This window comes from Rhinolophus sinicus, chromosome 17 (genome assembly GCF_057876585.1).
Source record: "Rhinolophus sinicus isolate RSI-liver-muscle chromosome 17, RSI-T2T, whole genome shotgun sequence".
NCBI lineage: Eukaryota > Metazoa > Chordata > Mammalia > Chiroptera > Rhinolophidae > Rhinolophus > Rhinolophus sinicus.
In genome coordinates, this window is record NC_142517.1 from 158,446,177 (window position 1) to 158,465,121 (window position 18,945).

General features: G+C 40.3%; 1 protein-coding gene across 3 annotated transcripts in view; it reads left to right on the plus strand.

The window, feature by feature from the left end:
• The first annotated feature begins 9,675 nt into the window (after nt 1-9,675).
• The window catches only part of NOSTRIN (nitric oxide synthase trafficking), a 52,334-nt gene continuing 43,064 nt past the window's right edge, over nt 9,676-18,945 (plus strand). For 2 of the 3 annotated variants that reach the window (XM_019727368.3, XM_019727369.3), the window contains exon 1: nt 9,676-9,831. In XM_019727368.3, coding sequence (XP_019582927.3) covers nt 9,805-9,831 — 27 coding nt within the window. In that variant the 5' untranslated portion in view covers nt 9,676-9,804. The remainder of the gene's footprint in view (nt 9,832-18,945) is intronic. The other variant, XM_019727370.3, reaches the window with a different exon arrangement.

The following is an 18,945-nucleotide window of genomic DNA, read 5'->3' on the forward strand; positions in this document are numbered from 1 at the left end:
TCTGAGCATGGAAAGTCAGAGTGGCTGCAGTGGGAAACTGGTTACGTGCAAAGGGATCGATAAGATATGTAAACATACCAGGGGTTCCAAAAAAATATATACAAGTGGACACTTAAGTCAACGTTGATCAAGCAGTAGTTCACTGTAATCAGAAGTGTCTGGACGCTGATGGTAACCACTTTGAGCACCTCTTGTAATTGCAGAAATCAAACGTGATTGTATTCATCTTTTGTTATCGGCATATATTGAGTATTACAATTTTAATACAGTTTTCCTTTCTTAAAATATGTAGACTTTTTTTTAACACTCTCTGTATTAAGGGTAATAAAAGCCAGTTTCTCAGGTTAGACAAAGGAATTATAAGTATGGAGGGAGAAAAAACGGAATGAACTTAGTATTGAATTAAACTTCCAAGTACCCATGTAAACTTACGGTTTTCAATATGTAGATAGAAAATAAATATAGACATAAGTGTCTACCCGTGCATATGTAAATTGTACTTATATATATTCCCTAGCTCTCCACCTCAGGGCCTGCTATCAGTGACTCCCCAGTGAGAACATCTAGAGCCCCAATTCTTGGTTTCTAAATTCATCCTAAATCCCTTCTCCACTAAAAGGAATCAGGGCTCCCTGAGGAAACGGGTGAATCAGGACTGAGCCAGGAAAGGACAGGCTGGGATGGAACATCTTACTGGACCAGAAAGCAAGGAAGTGCTCAAGAATAGTGGGGAAATGGTATAAGAACACAGAACGAAGCTGAAGGGGCTCTCACCGGGCAAATCTGGGCCATTTGGTGCACCAACATTAATAATAGTAACAGATTATAATGCACTGAGTAAAATGGGAAACAGTGAGTTCATATAAACTAATAAATGAATAAACTGAAAGTTTGATGAGGAATAGGGTATTTGCATAGCTTCAAGGCACAATCTTACAAAATATTAACTGCAAAGACAAAAGTAGTAATTTTACAGTGAAGAAGCCTGGCACACACCATCTTAATCAAGTAAATACCATCAGTCAGGGGATAAATAAAGTCATGAGTCACTTGATTGGATGCAATAAGAAAGGAGCATGTGATACTAAAGTATCAAAGTATCTATGATATTCCTGCCAAAGATGCATAACCTCAATCTAATCATGAGCAAATATCAGATAAATGCAAATTAAGGGGCACTCTACAAAATAATGAAATGATAATCTTCAAAAGTGTCAACAGCATGGAAGTCAAGGAATGACTGAAGAACTGTTCCAGAGTGAAGGAGGCTAAAGAGACACGGCAACTGAATACAATGCATGGCACTGACTGGGATCCTGTTGCTATGGAGAACATAATTAGGACAATTGGCGGAACTGAGGAGTAGATGATAGTAACGAATTAATGTTGATTTCCTGCTTTTGATGGTTGTATTGTGTTTTTGTTGGAGAACATCCTTGTTTGTAGGAAATACTAAAGTATTAAGGCATTGAAAAAAATTCTGTATATTGAACTTGCAAGTTGTCTGTAATTTAGAGATAATTTTTTAAATCAATGTACTTGTTTTCAAAATCCTAATAATGTCTCAAGTAAAATTTTCAGATATTTAGATGCAGTAAGGCCTATTTTTTAAAAAATGGGCATCTTTGAATTCCAAGAACAATAAAGTTATACAAAATGCCTCAGCCTGTTAATGGAAAATTTAGTGAAAGAAGAAAATGCAATAGCTAAAACTCCTTGAGAATTCTAAATTGTTTGGTGAGTAAAATAGTCATGTTAGTTTTGCAAGTTTTTAAATTACAACAGTTGTGTTTTTCAGTGTTTTATATGTATGATATATAATCATCTTTAATAATGCCTAATTTATTATGCAAACAATAAATTGAAATGATAATAACAGTAATAATAGCAGGTAGTGTTTATTGAACATTTATTATGTACACTTAGCTATTAAGTATATGGTATTATTTCTTCTATTTTGCATATCAGGAAACTAAAGCTTAAAGAGGTTAAAAATTTCCCCCCAAATTGGTAAACTAATGTACAAGGTAACAAACTTTTGAACCCACATTTCTCATACTCCAAATTCTATACTAGTAATGCCTGCCCTATAGTGTCTCCCTCGGAGGTCACAGAGAAAGGAATCCTTGGAGGATACCAGAAGCCTGGGCTTCATTCTCCATTCTCACACTTCTTCATTGTTTACTCCCAATCCAATCCAATCCAATCTAATCCATCACCAAGTTCTCCTGGCTCCATTTTAAAACTCTTCCCCTTCTTCTCCATGTTATTAAGTCCTTACCATTTGTCCCTCGGGTCCTGGCAACAGACTTCCACCCTTCCTGATTCTTATCTCAACCTTCTGTAGAGTCTCCTTACTGACGTCATAGTGATCAGTCTAAAATGCACATCTAACAATCACAAGTGTGCTTAAAATATTACATGGGAAAAGACTCCTATGTGGCTCCAGTTACCTCTGGGTTAATATTAAAACATGGCACCCAAGGCTTCCCGTGTCTGGCTTCTGAGTGTCTCTCTAGCCTCATTAACTATAAGGTCTTACACAAATTTTGTGCTCAAAACACTCTTGAGGGATTTCTAATTCTCTGAATACACAAATACACACCGTCTTATTTATACACAGACAACTAATACGTGCATCAGCAAGTGTGACCATCACTTGCCAGCGTTTTCTGACATTTTCCTCTTCCCCAACTAGGCTGAGCTGGGTATCTCTTTGGAATTTCCATCACATTTTTTATTCTGTAAAGACCTCTTTGATATAATCTATCACAATGTAATATAACCTCCCTTCATTACATTGAGCTCCTTGCAAGAAGGGAGCTGGTTCCGTATTTTATTCCTCATAATGCCGGGCTCAAGGAGGATGCCACAGACAATTTCACTTGAGAGGATGAATGAACAGACAGCAATGAATTACCAATTGTGCAAAATGCTACAGAGAAGCAAAATGAAAGAAAGAACGATTTTTCCAGAGAAATTTTTCAGAAGAGTTGTGGGAAAAGCTGACTAAGGGGTTAAATAATTTAAGTAAGAAGACAACAAGCAAAGATTGTCAAGTACACAGAGGGCTGGTGACTGAACGTAAGTTCCTAGTAAATAGGCTTTATACACTGTGTGCCCTCCTTCCCGGGGGTTGCAATAGCTTTTTAAAAAAATTAGTTTATACTTTTGAATAACTGATGCAAGCACATCATATAAAATTCCAAGTATGCAAAAAGAAATAGAGTAAAGAGAAAGCTCCCTCTCCTTCAGTGCCCATCCCCCAGTTCCTCAGTTCTTGCTGCAGAAGGAATCACGATAAATAACCATTTGGAGGGCTTTTGTTTTCTCTCTAAGATTCCATCTCCATAACCTGGCAGTGATTTATAGGAAGTAATTGTAAATCTATGATTTATAACATGAAAATATAACCAAGGTGGAAAAGGCAAATAAATCTTGCAGTGGCACTTTATTTATATATGTAAAAATGCCACTCATATTTTGCCTGGTGAATAAAGCGATTTTATAGGAGACATTCTAGTGTGCATTTTAATTGAAATCCTTAAGACTGGTCCTAGATGAGCTTAGGAAATGTAAGTAATGGCACATGAATATTAACATAGGTGATCAAAAGAAGATATAAGGTAATTTGGATTAATCTGCATGTGTAAAATATCCTTGTTCTTATACTTTTTATTGGAAGTTAAAGCCATAGATCATGGTTGTAGGATGACTTGGTTATTAATTAGTTGAAAAGTAAATTTACGCTAATTAGTTTTATGCAAATTAATGTATTTTATTTCATTTTTATTCTCCATTAACACCTGGAGATTTTAAATTAATATATATGAAACTTACACATGCACAATGAAAATTCAGCCCTAGCTCATTGAATACACGGCTGGCTTGTATATATAAAATAAGTTAATTATGACCATTTGGACTTCAATTTAAAAATTAGGTAATTTTTATGAAGCAGGAAGTGGTAAAAAGCTAATCTTAAGCAATTTTAAAAGCCACAATATAATTAGTACAAACTGAGCGTAAATGTTCCTTTAGATGCTATAAATTAGGCTGGCTATTAACAATAACAATACCTGTGTATGCCACTGCTCTGCTACAGTTTAAAATACCCATTAGTGTCTAAATGGGAGGTTGTTTTTTTCCATCCTGAGGCTTTGTGCAAAGGTACAGTAAAATTTTTAAAAATTGTGTATATCTATATCTATCTATCTATCTAGATAGATAGATAGAGATATATAGAGAGATATATACACATATACATTAAGAAAGACTTTAGAAATGTATCTTCCAGCTTTGGAGAGGTATGGAAATTAAGGAAACTAATCACTGCAGCAACCAAGGACTAAGAATAAAAGTAATTTAGCTAGAATGCGATTGCTTCTACATTTTTCTCGGAGGGTTATTGGTGGAGGTGAGGTCCTGTCTTGTAAATACTGTCCGTGGCTCTCACAGGCTGAAATGGCAGCAGAGACAGCCCCGGTCCTCAGTCAGCAAAAACAGGCCAAGGACTAGACTTTGTCCAGTTCTCAGATGTGGGACGACTTTGGGACAATGTGTCGAGACGAGTCCCCATGTTGCAGCTGGTTGTGGGAGCAAAGCGCTTTGAAGAAGCGGCTCACGAGCAGCAGCCAGCCACCCTGCCTGACTTGCTCAGCCCCAGAAGCCAGCAGCTTGACCAAGCCCTCCTGCTCACTTTGTCATCAGAACACGGGCCAGCGGCCCCAAGCCCAGGTGCTGTCCCTTTACATTCATTCCTCTTGCTTTGGATATAGTGAAAAATTCTCTTAGATATTTTTTGTCAAACGTTGCAGAACTTGGTTCATTTTAGACTCCGGCTTTCCCAAATTTATTCCCAGCATTAGGCCACCATTTGATTTTATCCCTGGACCCAACACTCTTTACTTCATCTATTTATATCTTTTTTACCAACAAATCTCCAAGAAAGTTCTCTAAGTGGTCCCTTGGGATTCTTCTGATTCCTACTCAGTTTCCTGCTTGTCAAGGTCATTTTTATCAGAGTGTCAGAGAGTTCCAAGTGCATATGAGCTGTTTCCCATTTTAGAGTTCCTGCCCAGAAGGTCACACTTATCTTCCCTCTCAGTGTTATGAACTCTGCTTCCTGAGAGCTGAGGACATAGGCCTACCCATAAGCAATGTTCCCTGTCTTGTGAAGGGAAAGGAATTAGCTAATGAGGTCACTTTCTCAGTAGTGCTGAACTCAATCTAATGAAAGCAAAGATTTAATGAACACTTACTTTTCTCCATGTGCTTTGTTATAAGGAGCTCACTGAGTAGTGTGGGAGGTGGACCACTAAACGAATAATTTCAACATAACAGGATAAGTGAATCAAAGGATAGTAGCAGTCCAACGGCAAGAGAGTACTACTGTGTTCAGGGAAAATGACATAAGCTGGACATTGGAGATTAATGAAAATCAGCTGGGCCAACATAAAGGGAGAAGGAACAGCATTGTATGAAGTCATGGAGATGGGAGCAAGGATTGCTATCACCATTTTACTTCTCAGTTCTTCCTTTTTAAAAATTAAAGTTAGAATAATTGTTATTCTTTAAAAAAAAATTGTCTTATTTGGTTTCTAAAGCAAGACATGTTTTGTTTTGTTTTCCAGTATTAAAATCATATAGAAATGTACAGCCTAGAAAGTGAGTCCTCCATAACCCCAACTTTCAGAAATATGCTATTGTCTGATTAGACACATATGTGTCTAGACCTTTTTGTCTTATTTGCATACCAAACTGGAATCACACTTATTCTTTTGCAACCTGTAAGTCAGTGCATACAACTAAATGTTTTATGCTCTATCTCCATTTTTTTGGAAGATTTGTATCCCATTGTCCGGGTTGAGTGGCAGTGTAGCACAGTAATTAAACATGGAATAATTGGAGTCAGATGAATCCCAGGTATGCCACTACTAACCACGTGACTTTGGGTAAGTCATTTAACCACCCTGTGTCTCAGTTTCCTTATATGTATTATAAGGATCAAAATAATACATATCTACCTCAAAGGATCTCTATAATGATTAAATAAATTACTATCTGTAAAGCACTTAGAATAGCCCCTGGCAGATGGTAAATCCTCTAAGTGTGAGCCTATATTACCATAAGGTATTTAACCAGATCCTTATCGGCAGATGTTTGTGCTGTTTCCAATTCTTTGCATTTTTCTGTTACTCAAGAAATTTCCAAGGCAAGTTTTGAATTGCCCTTAACCTCTTTTACATTTGAGCTCCTGTTTCTTACTAGCTTACCAATACTCAACATCTGCTTATAAGCACTTAATAAATGTGTACTCATGTTGTTGACTCCCTCGGAGGCTGCCCAAAATAAGGCAGTTGGGGTGAAGTGGAGTGGTTTCCAGGCCAGGCCCCAAGGAGTCCATTGCAGGTTTTCTATCTGTTGAGAGCCCTCGTCAGGAAGGCAAAAGCTCTAGAGCATAGACTGGGACAGGAAGCAGGAAGATTGGGGTCTGAGAGGTCAAACAGTAACTCAGGCTGGTGGCCAGAAAAAGAAGAAAGAGAATGAGTACAGATCAGAAACATATGGCCAGAGACAACCCTGAGGAGAGAGCACTCAAAAGGATGCCTTCGGCACCAATATTTTTTTAGAAAATAAGTATAGTATACCTTCTTTCAGATGCTGCACTATGTGTAGTTCTCATCAACCTATAAATACAAGTAAGGTGATGTTAATACCAGGGGTTGCCAAAAAATGTATGCAAGCGAACACTTTCGTCAACATTGCTCAAGCAGTAGTTTGCCATAATCAGACGTGTCCGGATGCTGATGGTAACCACGTGACTTGTAGTCATCTTTTGTTGTTGATATATATTATTACAATTTTAATACAGTTTTTTTCCTTTCTTAAATGTGTATACTTTCTGGCACCCTCTGTATTAATTCCATGCTACAAGGTTCTTCTCCCTCTTGCTCTAACAGGAACACAGTTTCCTCCTCCCAGGCTCCCTGGACCATTTCTGGAACTCAGGGGGCTCAGTGTGTTTTCACAAGAGCAAGGACAAATTTACTCAAGTTGGCCAGCTCTGGCCTCCTTGCCAAGGAGCCCTTGCCAGCCACAGCCTAGGAAACCTTAGGAAACCTGCTCTGCTGCTTCCTCCTCCCCTGCCATCCACCCTGGGGGAGGTATGCTTTGCTGTGTTCTTCAGCAGAGTAAGTGTAGGGTGTGATGTAGGGTCAGAGGGGAGAATGACCCTATCTCCAATTCTATACCTAGACTCTCCTGTGAATTTTATTCCTCTTATATTTCTCCCTAACCTCAGTCTTGCTGAAGTTCCATGTCCCCTGAGGCTGAATTAGGGAAAGGGAGAGGATCACGTATATCAGCCACGCCCTCCAGTGTCCTTCCTCCACCTATCTCTCTAGTCAATCAACAACCAATATTGCCTGATCATTGCAGTGGATTAAATGTAACACTGATCCCAGTTCTGTATCCATGCCCTTTGCAATGAGACATTTAGCTCCTCCCATTAAGGAGTGGAATCTCCCCCACCCTCTAGAGTCTGGGCTGGCTTGTGACTGATGGGCTTCAGTCTGCTGAAGGTGGCTGAAGTGATGGTGTGTCAGTTCCAAGCCTGAGTCACACTCACTCTCTGGGATCCTCTGCATACCCCGAGAACAGCCTGGCTTTGACTGTTGGCTGATGAAAAATTGCTTCAGCCCTTAACCAGCCACCTGCCCAACACAGCCCAAAATTGCTTCCCTGCCAAGCCCAGACAAGATTGGTAGAGCTGTGTAGACGACCTGCGACCTGCTTTCACATAAGTGAGGCCAGAAAGACCAGAAGAACCACTCAGCTAAACCACAGACTTTCAAATTAAACAAAGTCTGTGTCATTTGAAGCCACAGTGTTTTCTATTTATTACACAGCACGATTGTGACAAGAGAGCACGGATAGAACCCCGTTTCTGACCTCCAAAATGAGGCTTTTTTTTTTTTTTTTGGAAGATTTAAACACGCTTCTAATAAGAAGCTCAACAAATAGCCAAAGTCTAATTCTCACTCTAGATTGATCCAGGACCCCCCACTGTCGTTACAACAGTCTGTGAGATGGAGCTATTTTTGTTAAGCAGATGTCCAAGAGGCCTATGGGAAAGCTAGTCAGTCTGCTGGGGGAGACACACATGAGGAACAAGTGTAGAGGAATGTTTTACCAATATTCACTAGGACCACAAAGACCACGGTAAGCTTGGGTTGGGAGCATTTCTTGTGGAACCTGGCAAGGGAGGCCAATCTCTCCATTTTGAACTAGGTTGGGACTGAACTGAGATCAACAGCAGAATCAGAGGAAAGACACTGAGATGCCCCAGGCATTGGAACCAAGACTCCAGCCAAATTGATCTACAACCTCTGAGGACAGGGAAGCCCTCCGGGGGGACTCTGAGTGACATGTTTTTAACCTCAGCTTATAATCTGTCTCTACACATCTTTCAGTATGCTGGGTTGTCTTGTCAAATTGTAGCCCCTCGGTAGCTACTGCTCAGTGTTGTAACTCCCAGTGATAAAGTTCCTTTGGAGAAGCTAAAGGGAGCACACTATTAAGTGTGTGAATGGTGGTCCCTGACTAAGGACCCCTCCTCTCCACTCTGGTTGGGGGGCAAGTTCTCTTCCCTCATTTTACCCCTTCCCTCATTCGTTATTCTGGGGACTTTGAATGGAGCCTGCACACCCAGGGCAGATGAATGGAGCTTGCCCAGGTGGGCAAGCTCTGAAGTCTCCCACTGGCTCTGCTGATGGAGCTCCTTTCGGACTGGGGGCTGGGCAAGGCTGCCCATGCCCAGCAAATGGCTGTCACCAGACAACAGGCCATTAGATGGAAATCTAAGGATTAATAACTGGGACCACAGGTGCAGAGAAAGCAATAAAAAACTAAGTTGCTGATAGATGATTGCTAGTTCTGTTTATCCTCTTGAGTGATTAAAAAAAAAAATGTATGAGGGTGAACATAGAAAACTCCTTCTTAATTTTACAGCTTAGTCTCTTGGTCCTGTTGGGCTGGGAGTGAAAGTCGGGTTGAGTTAGCTCCCACTGCCAAAGGTGGTTAATGTATGCCCTGCTCCCTGATAGCCTTTTTCTAGATGTTTTCCACTACAGCCATAGTTACATAAGTGGGTCCTAATTGTTTGGTACCTGGCTCTGGGGTGATTTAGGGCAGGGGAAATATTGACTTGGTGTATGAGCTTTAGATAACAGCTCTGGGGTGTGTGGGGGCTGGGCTCTGGGATTGGTTGGTTTTCACACCAAAAATGTGCTCACAAGTAAGTTGTCTGCTATCTCTAGGAACTAGCTGACTCTAGGAGGGCAGTCTCTCCCAGGACCGAAAGACCTCAATGTGCTTAAGCATCATACAATAAACAAACAAAAACCCGTGATTCATACAGAATGCTGAAAGAACATACATCCCTCCATATCAGCCTTGAAAGTATCCAAATTATCAGGACACATCATAGCTTCTGGGCTTTATCTCAAGGCTGGGTGGTTTGGAACTCAGTTTTCTGCCCTGTAACTATTGACAGAAATCATTCTCACCGTCTCACACCAGCTTTCTGGACCTGGAGCAGTTCTTTGCTTTTTCAGGAAATAAACGGGATGAAAGTCCAGGGCTGGGACTTCCTCTTCAGGGTGTTTGACAAGGACTGACGTATTCTAGGCCCTTTAAGTCCAGGAAGTGCAGGACACACCCAACCTTGATGACAGTGTCCTGAGAGCTGAATGCCGAATGCTGGAGCATAGGTGAGAGGACAGAAGCAAAACACGTTTCAGCATGAGGGACCCACTCACAAACTGTTCGGTGAGTAGCTCAGTGTGGTTTGCGTCTTTGTATGTGAGAAGGCAGCTGAGGAATAGGTTTATATATTAATGTATTTTAACTTAAGAAATTTGAGGCACTCAGAAACCAAACATGTTTAGATATTGGCTGTGAGACAAAAGTCTGCGGTTTTTCTTTGGTTCAATTTAAAACAGAATCCTTTCTAGTAAATGATGACAGGTCATTGTCATCTTTCATTCTCAAATTCTTAAAAATTTTGAGTGGGTATAGCATCATATTTGCATGCAGATGGTGGTTGTTTGGAAAAAATTCTTAATACATATTCTGATGGTGCCAACATCATGGACAGAGTAGATACATAAATGCAGAATGTCTGCAGCCAATGTTGGGCACCAAGAATGAAGTTAGGATGGAAGGTTTTTGCATATTTTCCCATATCATTTAGAGTCAAGAATTGCTAAATCCTTTGGGGGAAGAACAGACTCCCCATGTTGTCTGGCCTGTGGTGGTTCTCAGACAGGTTTACCAACATGTTTCTTTCAGTCCTGGGAGCGTTACCAAAAATAGAAAATGGGTCAGGTCCAAAGATTTGTGAGGTTCTTAGTAGCAATAGTAGAGATGTAATTTAGGAAATGAGGAACAATTAAAATAAAAGGGAGGGAGACATATTTACTTTGGAAATAAAGTAATCAAAGACTATCAGTGTGTAATAAATGGTACCAAGAAGCTAAAATTGGTGACAGCAAATGCAAGGATCTTTCAAGTATTTAATTAAAAAAAAAATCTGTAGAAAAGCAGATAAATAGGGACAGCAATAAAGCCATAAAGGAAAAGTTCAATGGATGCAGAAAGCATAGACTTAAGAGAAAACAGACCTATAACTGCTATTCCACAAACTGAGTTCAAGAATCTGGGGCAGCCAGATGGCTCAGTGGGTTAGAGTGTGAGCTCTGAACAACAGGGCTGCCGGTTCGATTCCCACATGGGCCAGTGAGCTGCACCCTTCACAACTAGATTGAAGACAACGAGCCGCAACTGAGCTTCTGGAGGAGCACCTGGATGGCTCAGTTGGTTAGAGCACAAGCTCTCAACAAGGTGCCAGTTCAATTCCCACATAGGATGGTGGGCTGTGCCCCCTGCAACTAAGATTGAAAACGGCAACTGGACTTAGAGCTGAGCTGTGTCCTCCACAACTAGATTGAAGGACAATGACTTGGAGCTAATGGGCCCTGGAGAAACACACTGTTCCCCAATATTCCCCAATTAAAAAAAAAAAAAAAAGATTAAAAAAAAGAAATTCTATTTCATTGAAAAAATCAGATGAGCTAAATGAGGTGAAGTCATAATGGCTAGTAATATTAGTAATATTAATAATGACAACATCATATAGCAGGCTTTGCCTACTTTCACTTTTTAAATACTTAAAAATTAAGTGTCTAGTGTAAAAAAATAAATTCCAACAATATGGCTGCATATAGATTTTAAGCAAGAAACTCACACCTCTTTAATTTCGTCCAGCCCAATCTTCTCTCCATTGACAAGCACAGACAGTTATTTTTTTTTTTTTTTAAAGTCTTTATCGTTTATTTATTTGCTGTTTGTTTCTTTGATTTGGGGTTTTTTTGTCACTCCTTGCATTTACTCCCTTCTAACATGTGAACTCCTTTTCTTTCTCACCACTGATACTTTGAGCATGATTTTGCACAGGTGTAATTGAGTGGGATAGAGACAGGATCAGTGGAAGCAAAAAGGTGGCACCAACAGTCACCAAAGAAGAAAGTCAGGACTAAGGCAAGAGTGAGATAGAAGAGAGGAAAACTTAAGCTCAATTAAGTTTTTAAAAAATGAACAGCTATCCTTCTCCAAAGCTGCCTTCAGATCAGGAACTGGGAGAAACGTTTCCTTTTGAGCAGCCCCAAGACAACCTGTTACCCTATCTCTGTGTCACTTTAATGCTCCCTCCCTGACTTGCTGAAGAGTTCTTTTCCCTGTGTCGAACCATTGCTCCAAGGACGCCTACTCTTGTCCACAACCTTGAAGGTCATCTCTATGGCTCCAGAGCCACCAAAGTTATCCTGGGAGTTAAGAAGAGGCAGATATCCCATCAGCCAGGGTTTCTAAGTCCTCTAAAGTCACAGAACCTTTATTTACTTGCAATTGTTTCATCTTCATCAAGTATTCCACTTGATTTCCTGGTGTAGTCCTAGCTTGTGCTTGGGGAACATGCTGTGTGGAGATGAGGCTGCACTTTGGGAACAAAATAAAACAAGGGAAAGGGTGGCAAACAAATGCTTCATGAAATACTTTGGTAGTCTTATAAAAGGACCCAAAACTTTAACCACTTGCAAAATGTCCAATTCCAAGAGTCCCTCAGGTTACACAGAACACAGTTGATTCATAAAGCCTTAGCTTAGCTACAGTTCTTAATCTAGTCTACCCCGGTGGATCCAAGCATGAAAATCAGTGGGTTGCATGAATTTCAATGAGAAAAAACATGACCTCTTTATTTGTACTAGTTTCTAACTGAAATTTCGAATTTCCTTCAATTTTGAATATAAGCAACAACCAATACCACTGTAGTGTCTGTGACTTGGTAACCAACAAAATCACACGTATTTTTATATAACATTAAAGTTGTTTGCAGATATCTAGAAATATTGTTCACACTCAATGTGACTTAGAAATTTGGGTAATTCTTAAGACTTGTTATTTTGTATGTTAATTAAAAAGGACACATAATATCATGCTTTAAAGTGTTTTTATAAATATATATCAATATTATTAGTTTCCTTTGTAATTCTGTTATTTTATACTTTTGAAAATATTCTGAGTAAAATCAATTTCGCTAGAGTGCCAAAGGCGCCCGTGATACAAAAATATTTAAAAATCTCTTTCTCTGGTCATGCTCCAGTGGGCAACAGGCTGAGAGCTGGGCCAGCCTACCTCAAAGAGCCAGGTCAGTTGTTGCTAACCAAATTATTAGTCACCAGGGTAACACAAAGATTGGCTAAATGTTGTGTAGGGCTTTTAACTAATCTTGAGAGTACCAGAACTTGCTTGAAGGAGATTTTTTAAAGTTCTGTTTTTCAAAAGGAAAAGAATTGGCACTGAGATTTGATGTCTTAATGCCTGTGAGCTTAGCCTCTAAACTGAAACATAGTGCCAAATCCATGGGCAAAGAGACAGACAGGATCAAATTATCTACAAATGAAATAATCTAATCATTAAAAAAAAAGTAGCATCTTGCTAGGAAACAATACCACAGAATCAAGGACAAATAATAAGCTGGAACCAAGTTTTTGCTTTTACTCACTCCTACCGTATGCAGGTAGGGATCTGTTAAAGCAGGCCTTTGGGGCTCATACAATCAACCTTTTCCCGTAACTTCATCAGCTGGTGAAAGAGTACTAGGCTTTGGGGCTACTCCTCCAACCTGGTTCAGATGCCAACCTGAGCTTCCCATCTTTTTGGCTCAGTGTTGGTCACACGAAGCACTAATATAAAAGATGCTGGTACAATGCTCCATGGTTCCTGAGGGATTCTGCTACACGGCAGAGATAAGGAGGCGGGTTGGGTCTGGCATGGACGTCCTGTGGCCCACCGCATCCCCAGCGTGCTTCAGTGAGATGTGTGACATGCCATTCCACATTTCCTGGACCTCTGTTTCTTCATTTGTAAAGTAAAAGGAGAGGATAAAGTAGACTGTGTTCTTTAATGTTCTATATCTCATAATCTATGACAGCCTGTCATGGAGATTCCAAACATTACACAGATGCCTAATAAGCACGAGAAATCCCTTAGTCAGAGGAGCAACACTTTGAAATATTATCTCACATGAAATCAATTGCACAGGGCCTGGCATCCAGCATTCTCATACTCGCACTGAGAATAAAAATGGATTTTCCTGGAATATTTGAATTTAGTCATTCAAATCATGGAAAATCAGAAAGACCAGCTAGGCCAAGGTTCATATAGTGCATTTTATATTGTTTATAAACCATCTGTTTAATCATTTCATGTACAAATTATCTAGATTACTAAGTTGGTTTTCTTTTGTTTGTTTTTTTTTGGTTTTTTTATAATGACAATATTTTTACAACAGAATTTGCTTACAAGCACTGGGCAGAAACATTTTCCTAATGGCTGAATGGTAAACATCTCTGGATACCTGTTGTCTATGTGAAGGAATTTTTAGGGGCTCAGAAAGATCCCAAATATTCCACCACCAGCCTAACATCCCCTTTATCTGGGAAAAAAAATCCATAGTGTTTTTTCCTAGTAATTACTGACCCCTGGGAGGAGCAACATGCTAATATAAATTCATATGCAGATGTAAGATCAATAATAGTTTCTTTTCTGGAATGAATATTTGGTAGGGGGTGGGGTATTCTAACGCTCACTGGTGGAAAAAGAATACCAACATTTTACCTTCCACGTGGCATTGACCAGAGCACACCTTCTTGTGTTGTTAATGACCTTTGGCAGCCATCTTGTACTGCTCTTAACAATTAAAGGTAACTATCACTCTGAGTAAAGTTGCTTTAATTATACTGATTAGCCATTTATAATATTTTTATTTCTGATGGATTCTCTAATTTATTTGATCACCTGACATTTCTAATCACAGTTCTGTCCCTAACTAATGAGGTTCTCGGCAGCTCTTTGAGCCTCAGCTGTGAAATAAGGGGATTGGACTTCAGTGGTTTCCAAACTGTGCTCCATGGAATCCCTTCAGAGGCCTCTCTGGTGCATAAGAGTGAGCTGGGAAGGGAGGTAGGATAGGAGAAGGAGAGTCAAAGCCAAGGTGTGGGGACAGAGCCAGGAGAGCAGTTCCCAGGCTCTCGGCCTCACGCGGAAATTTGCTGGCTCTGGTAGTAGATGGCCATCGGCTGTGACTAGTTAGCCATCAGCTGTTACCTGTTAGCCATTAGCCACTGATATAACTGCCATGGCTACGCTAGCAAGGAGGATTGCAGTTAGCAAGTGAGGTTGGTTGGCAGACAAGTGGACGGCAGGTTGCAGATCGTGTGACTCCTGCTTCCTGTATCTCCAACCCAGCCGCCAGCAAGAATATAGTGGTATGACTCCCCTATCTATGGCTCCCTGGGTGTTCCTTTTTGGCCTCACCATATCCTGCGTTCTTGTGCGGGTAGTGGGAGCTGAGACCCTGCATGACACAAGGTCAAGAGATTTTGTTCCCTCAAAGCAGATATCTTCCAAGGTTTTCTGATTACACCCCCCCACCCCACCCCCTACACACACATGCTGGACAAGATGGTCTCTGGTTCTACTTTGATATTTATGGAAGTCTGCTTTTCACAGCTTTTGTCTTCAATTCTGAGTAGCCGGTACATGATGAAAGGCACGGAATCGTTATTTCCAAAGAAGGGGTTATGCTGAAATAATGGAAGTATTCTTTGCAACTCCTTTATTGATTGATGCCACCTTTACCTGAGTGTGGATCAGGGTTTGTCAGGGTGTTTCCAGTAAAGATTCTCCCCATGGCTGTCATAAGCAGAACATCCTGTTCTTATCCGATCACTAAATTAACAATGTGATATATTGAAGAGCTTCCTCGCTTGTGTGTATCTGAGCACACTGGAGTTTGGGGAATGGGTGTATCTAAGACACGACTCCCCTCAGCCCTCATATTGGTAGGGTGTGGCTGGGGGACAGAGCTCATTGGCCAGTTCCCTCTGTTTGGAACCATTTTGTCCATTTATCACACTGTCCCAGGACAAATATTTTGTAGATGTGCCATGATGTGAAAAAAGATAGAAAATACTAGTCTATTAAATAACAGGAAATCATCTTCCAAAATCTAAAACTGGCAGCTTCAGGGTCAATTGAAGCCATAAGATTCGTTTTGTTTGAGAAACCTCTTTTTTAAAAAAACTTGAATGTGAATGCCTTCAGGAAAGACAGACACTCTCCCCTTTACCACAGGCTCTCCTACTCCCCCCTAAAGACAACTGAGTTTTAAATCACTGGTTTATAAACTTGCAGGGCTGTCTGGCCTCCGAAAACTAGTCCTTTAGAGACAGGATTTTAAAATGTGTCTTGAAGAGTTCTAATGGCTTGATAAGTTTGGGAAATGCAGCAGCACCTGTAGCCCAGCACGTAGAAAATATCTCACCTGGTTCTGTTCATTGTCACTTTGGTTAGAGGCAAGGTTTCCCCTGCAGGCCCCTATCCTCACACGTGGTATCTGAGGCCTCCTAGTCCGGCCCCAGGACTGTAGGATGCAGATTGTCCTCAGGTGATGGTTAGCTGGTGGGGGCCGTCCTTGGAATAGCTCATCTCAGAGTCCCTTCCCTCTCTCTTAGTTCTCCCTTTGTTCTTCAGATGGGAGGTTTTTCTCACTCCTCCAAATGCTCCTAGTCCCTCCAAGTCCATCTATGCTTTGTCTTACACCCAGCCCTAGCCCTGGCCTTGCCATGTTGGAGACCAGAAAAACTCATTCATTCTGCAAGCATGTGTCTAAATCCTTCTTTCTTGCACATGGCCCCCGGTAATTTGGAAATCTTTGTTTCTGCTTTGCTGTGGGCTGAAGAGAGAAGCAGATAGGACATTACATAAAAAATACCCAGCTTAGTACTATGACATATTTCTAAATAAAACAAATAAGAAAGCTACGGGACCTATAAAGAAAATCATAAAATTTAATTGAACATAAAATAAGATTTGAACAAATGAAAAGACTTACTATGTCCTTGGATGGAAGCTCTAAACGCCAAAAAGTCGATTTTCCCTGAATTATATATATATGCAATGTAATTCCAATTAGAATTCCAACAGGAATTTTTTTAAAAAAATGTAATTAGATATGTTCATGTGGAAGAATAAATGTCCAAGCATAGCCAAAGAAATTATGAAAAGGAAAAAGTAATTGTCTAAAGAGAGAGCAGAAGCAAAGTTTTAATATCTCTATACTTTAGATAGTGGGTACATAATGTGTGTCATTACTTTCTGTATCATTATTTTATGAAATATAAAAATGTTTCATAATTTAAAATAAAAACTTAAAAGACTGTATATGAGTTAGAATTATATTAGGCTGCATATTTTAAGAACCTAAAATGAGTGGTTCAAAAACAACCCTATCATTGTAATTCTCTTGCACATAAGTCCAAAAGTGGAGAGTTCAGAGCTTGTGTTGTGGCCTCCAGGGCCATCAGGGACCCAGGCTCTTTTTCTCGTTCTGCTCTACGATCTTAGCTCATGGAATGCACCGTCAAGACCCCCTTCTGGCATCAAACATCATTTCTAAGTCCAGGTGTCAGGAAAGAGGAGGCAGAGACCTTCATTGAAACCCCACACACAAGTTTTGCCCATACCTTCTTGGAAAATATTAGTCACATGGTTATATGTCAGGGTGAGAGAGGCTGAGAAATGACTTCACAAGGAGCGTGTGTCCTCATAAACACTTATTTTTTTTCTTCTCATGATACTTAGGTGTGTTTTGTGGGATATTATTTGGTGCTATGGGTAGAAAATACAAGGCGTGGAGGAATTTAGTGAAAACATTTAGTTAACAGAGGAGTAAACAAAAAAGCTAAACAATTTTAAAATTGTTCCCTATTGTACCTGTAAGGGAAGAAAGGAATCCTTATGGTATCATATGATTCATAAATGACAAGTCATTTTTATGGAAATAAAAACAAGAAAACCTGGCTGCCAAATAGTGATTTTGCTCTCCTGACTCTCAGAGGAGAATCATTTCTTCATGACAGAGCCCACATCTGGACTATAGCACAGGGTTGTCTTATTTGCTCTGCAGAGAGTTTTACAATTTGTGAATGGTTTGCTCCAATGTTTTTAAAATCACCTTTCCGATGCCAGTCCTTACTTCTGCCTTGTTGAACAAACTGGAAGCTCTGGCCATCCTGGGCCACAGTCCATGGTGCAGAGCAGTTGTGGCAGCTGCCTCTGCCGCTCACTGTCCACACCCTGCTCCTGGCTCGTTCAGGTGTCTTCCTTCTTATACAGAGCTTTGCTCCCTGACCGCTGTCCTTGTGGCCCAGGCAGTGTCAATGAAACTATTTGCTAGGACTGCGTACCTACTACACCCTGCCATGGCTTCTGTGTTAAGTTTTAGCTGCCTTCCTCCTCTGTGGCCCTATGTCCTCTATTCTCGTATATGAACGTGCCTGTTGCATAATAGGCACTCAGCAATTGTGAGTTTCCTTCCCCTTTCCCTTCTCAACATGGTGCCCAACTGCCTGCTGGAGACGACTGAGGGCTAGAAGGGGCTGGCTCGTTGTATGAGCAGAGTCACAGCACGGCACTCAATCTCCACAAAATTTTCATCCTCTTGGGTAAAATCTCATTTTGAAAAATGCAATTGGCTGTCCTATTTTCCAGATATGATAAACTATGAGCGAATGTAGAGAGAAACTATGAGAGAGTGTATTTGAGACTGTTCTGTTGCCTAAACCACCTACTCTGTGTCAAAAAAGAGAGAGAATCAGCTGACATTCATCCTCTCCATTTGGGCATTTAAAAACCTATTGCCATCAATGTCTACCTTTCCAAGTAAAATTTTCAGGATGACATGGTGGAGTTCTAAATCAAATGACAAAAGCTTTCTATTAGAATTCTGGTGTCTGCAGGCTAAATTCAAAGTTTTATTTATAAATTTGTAAAGGTTTGGTTCAATCAAAATGTTCAGCTCATTAGAACATTCTTATTTCTAGAGTTAAATGAGATTTAGAGGGGACTAGGACAAATTTTATTAACAAGTTAATTCAGTTACATTTTTATTACCTCAGCCAAGAAACACTTTAATGGTTCACGGTTTGTTATGAGGCCTGGGAATATTATTTGGGAATTTGTGGGGGAGACACAAAATGATTACTCTTGATTACTCTTAACCTTCCTGGGAACAGTAGGAGTGACAGGAAGCCAGAATCCCGGTACACCCGACCAATGAATTGTTTGCATTTGGCTTAGGGGAGAAACAGATAGAGAGGCTTTATTTTTGAAAAGTTCTCCAGGATCTTTCATATCCAGGCAGCAGAGACTTCATCTTTATTTTAAGAACTCATCCAAAGGTGTACGTCCCATAGCTGCATGATCATTTACAATGACAGTCATCATTACAGCAGTATTCTGAATTTACGACACTTCTGTCTT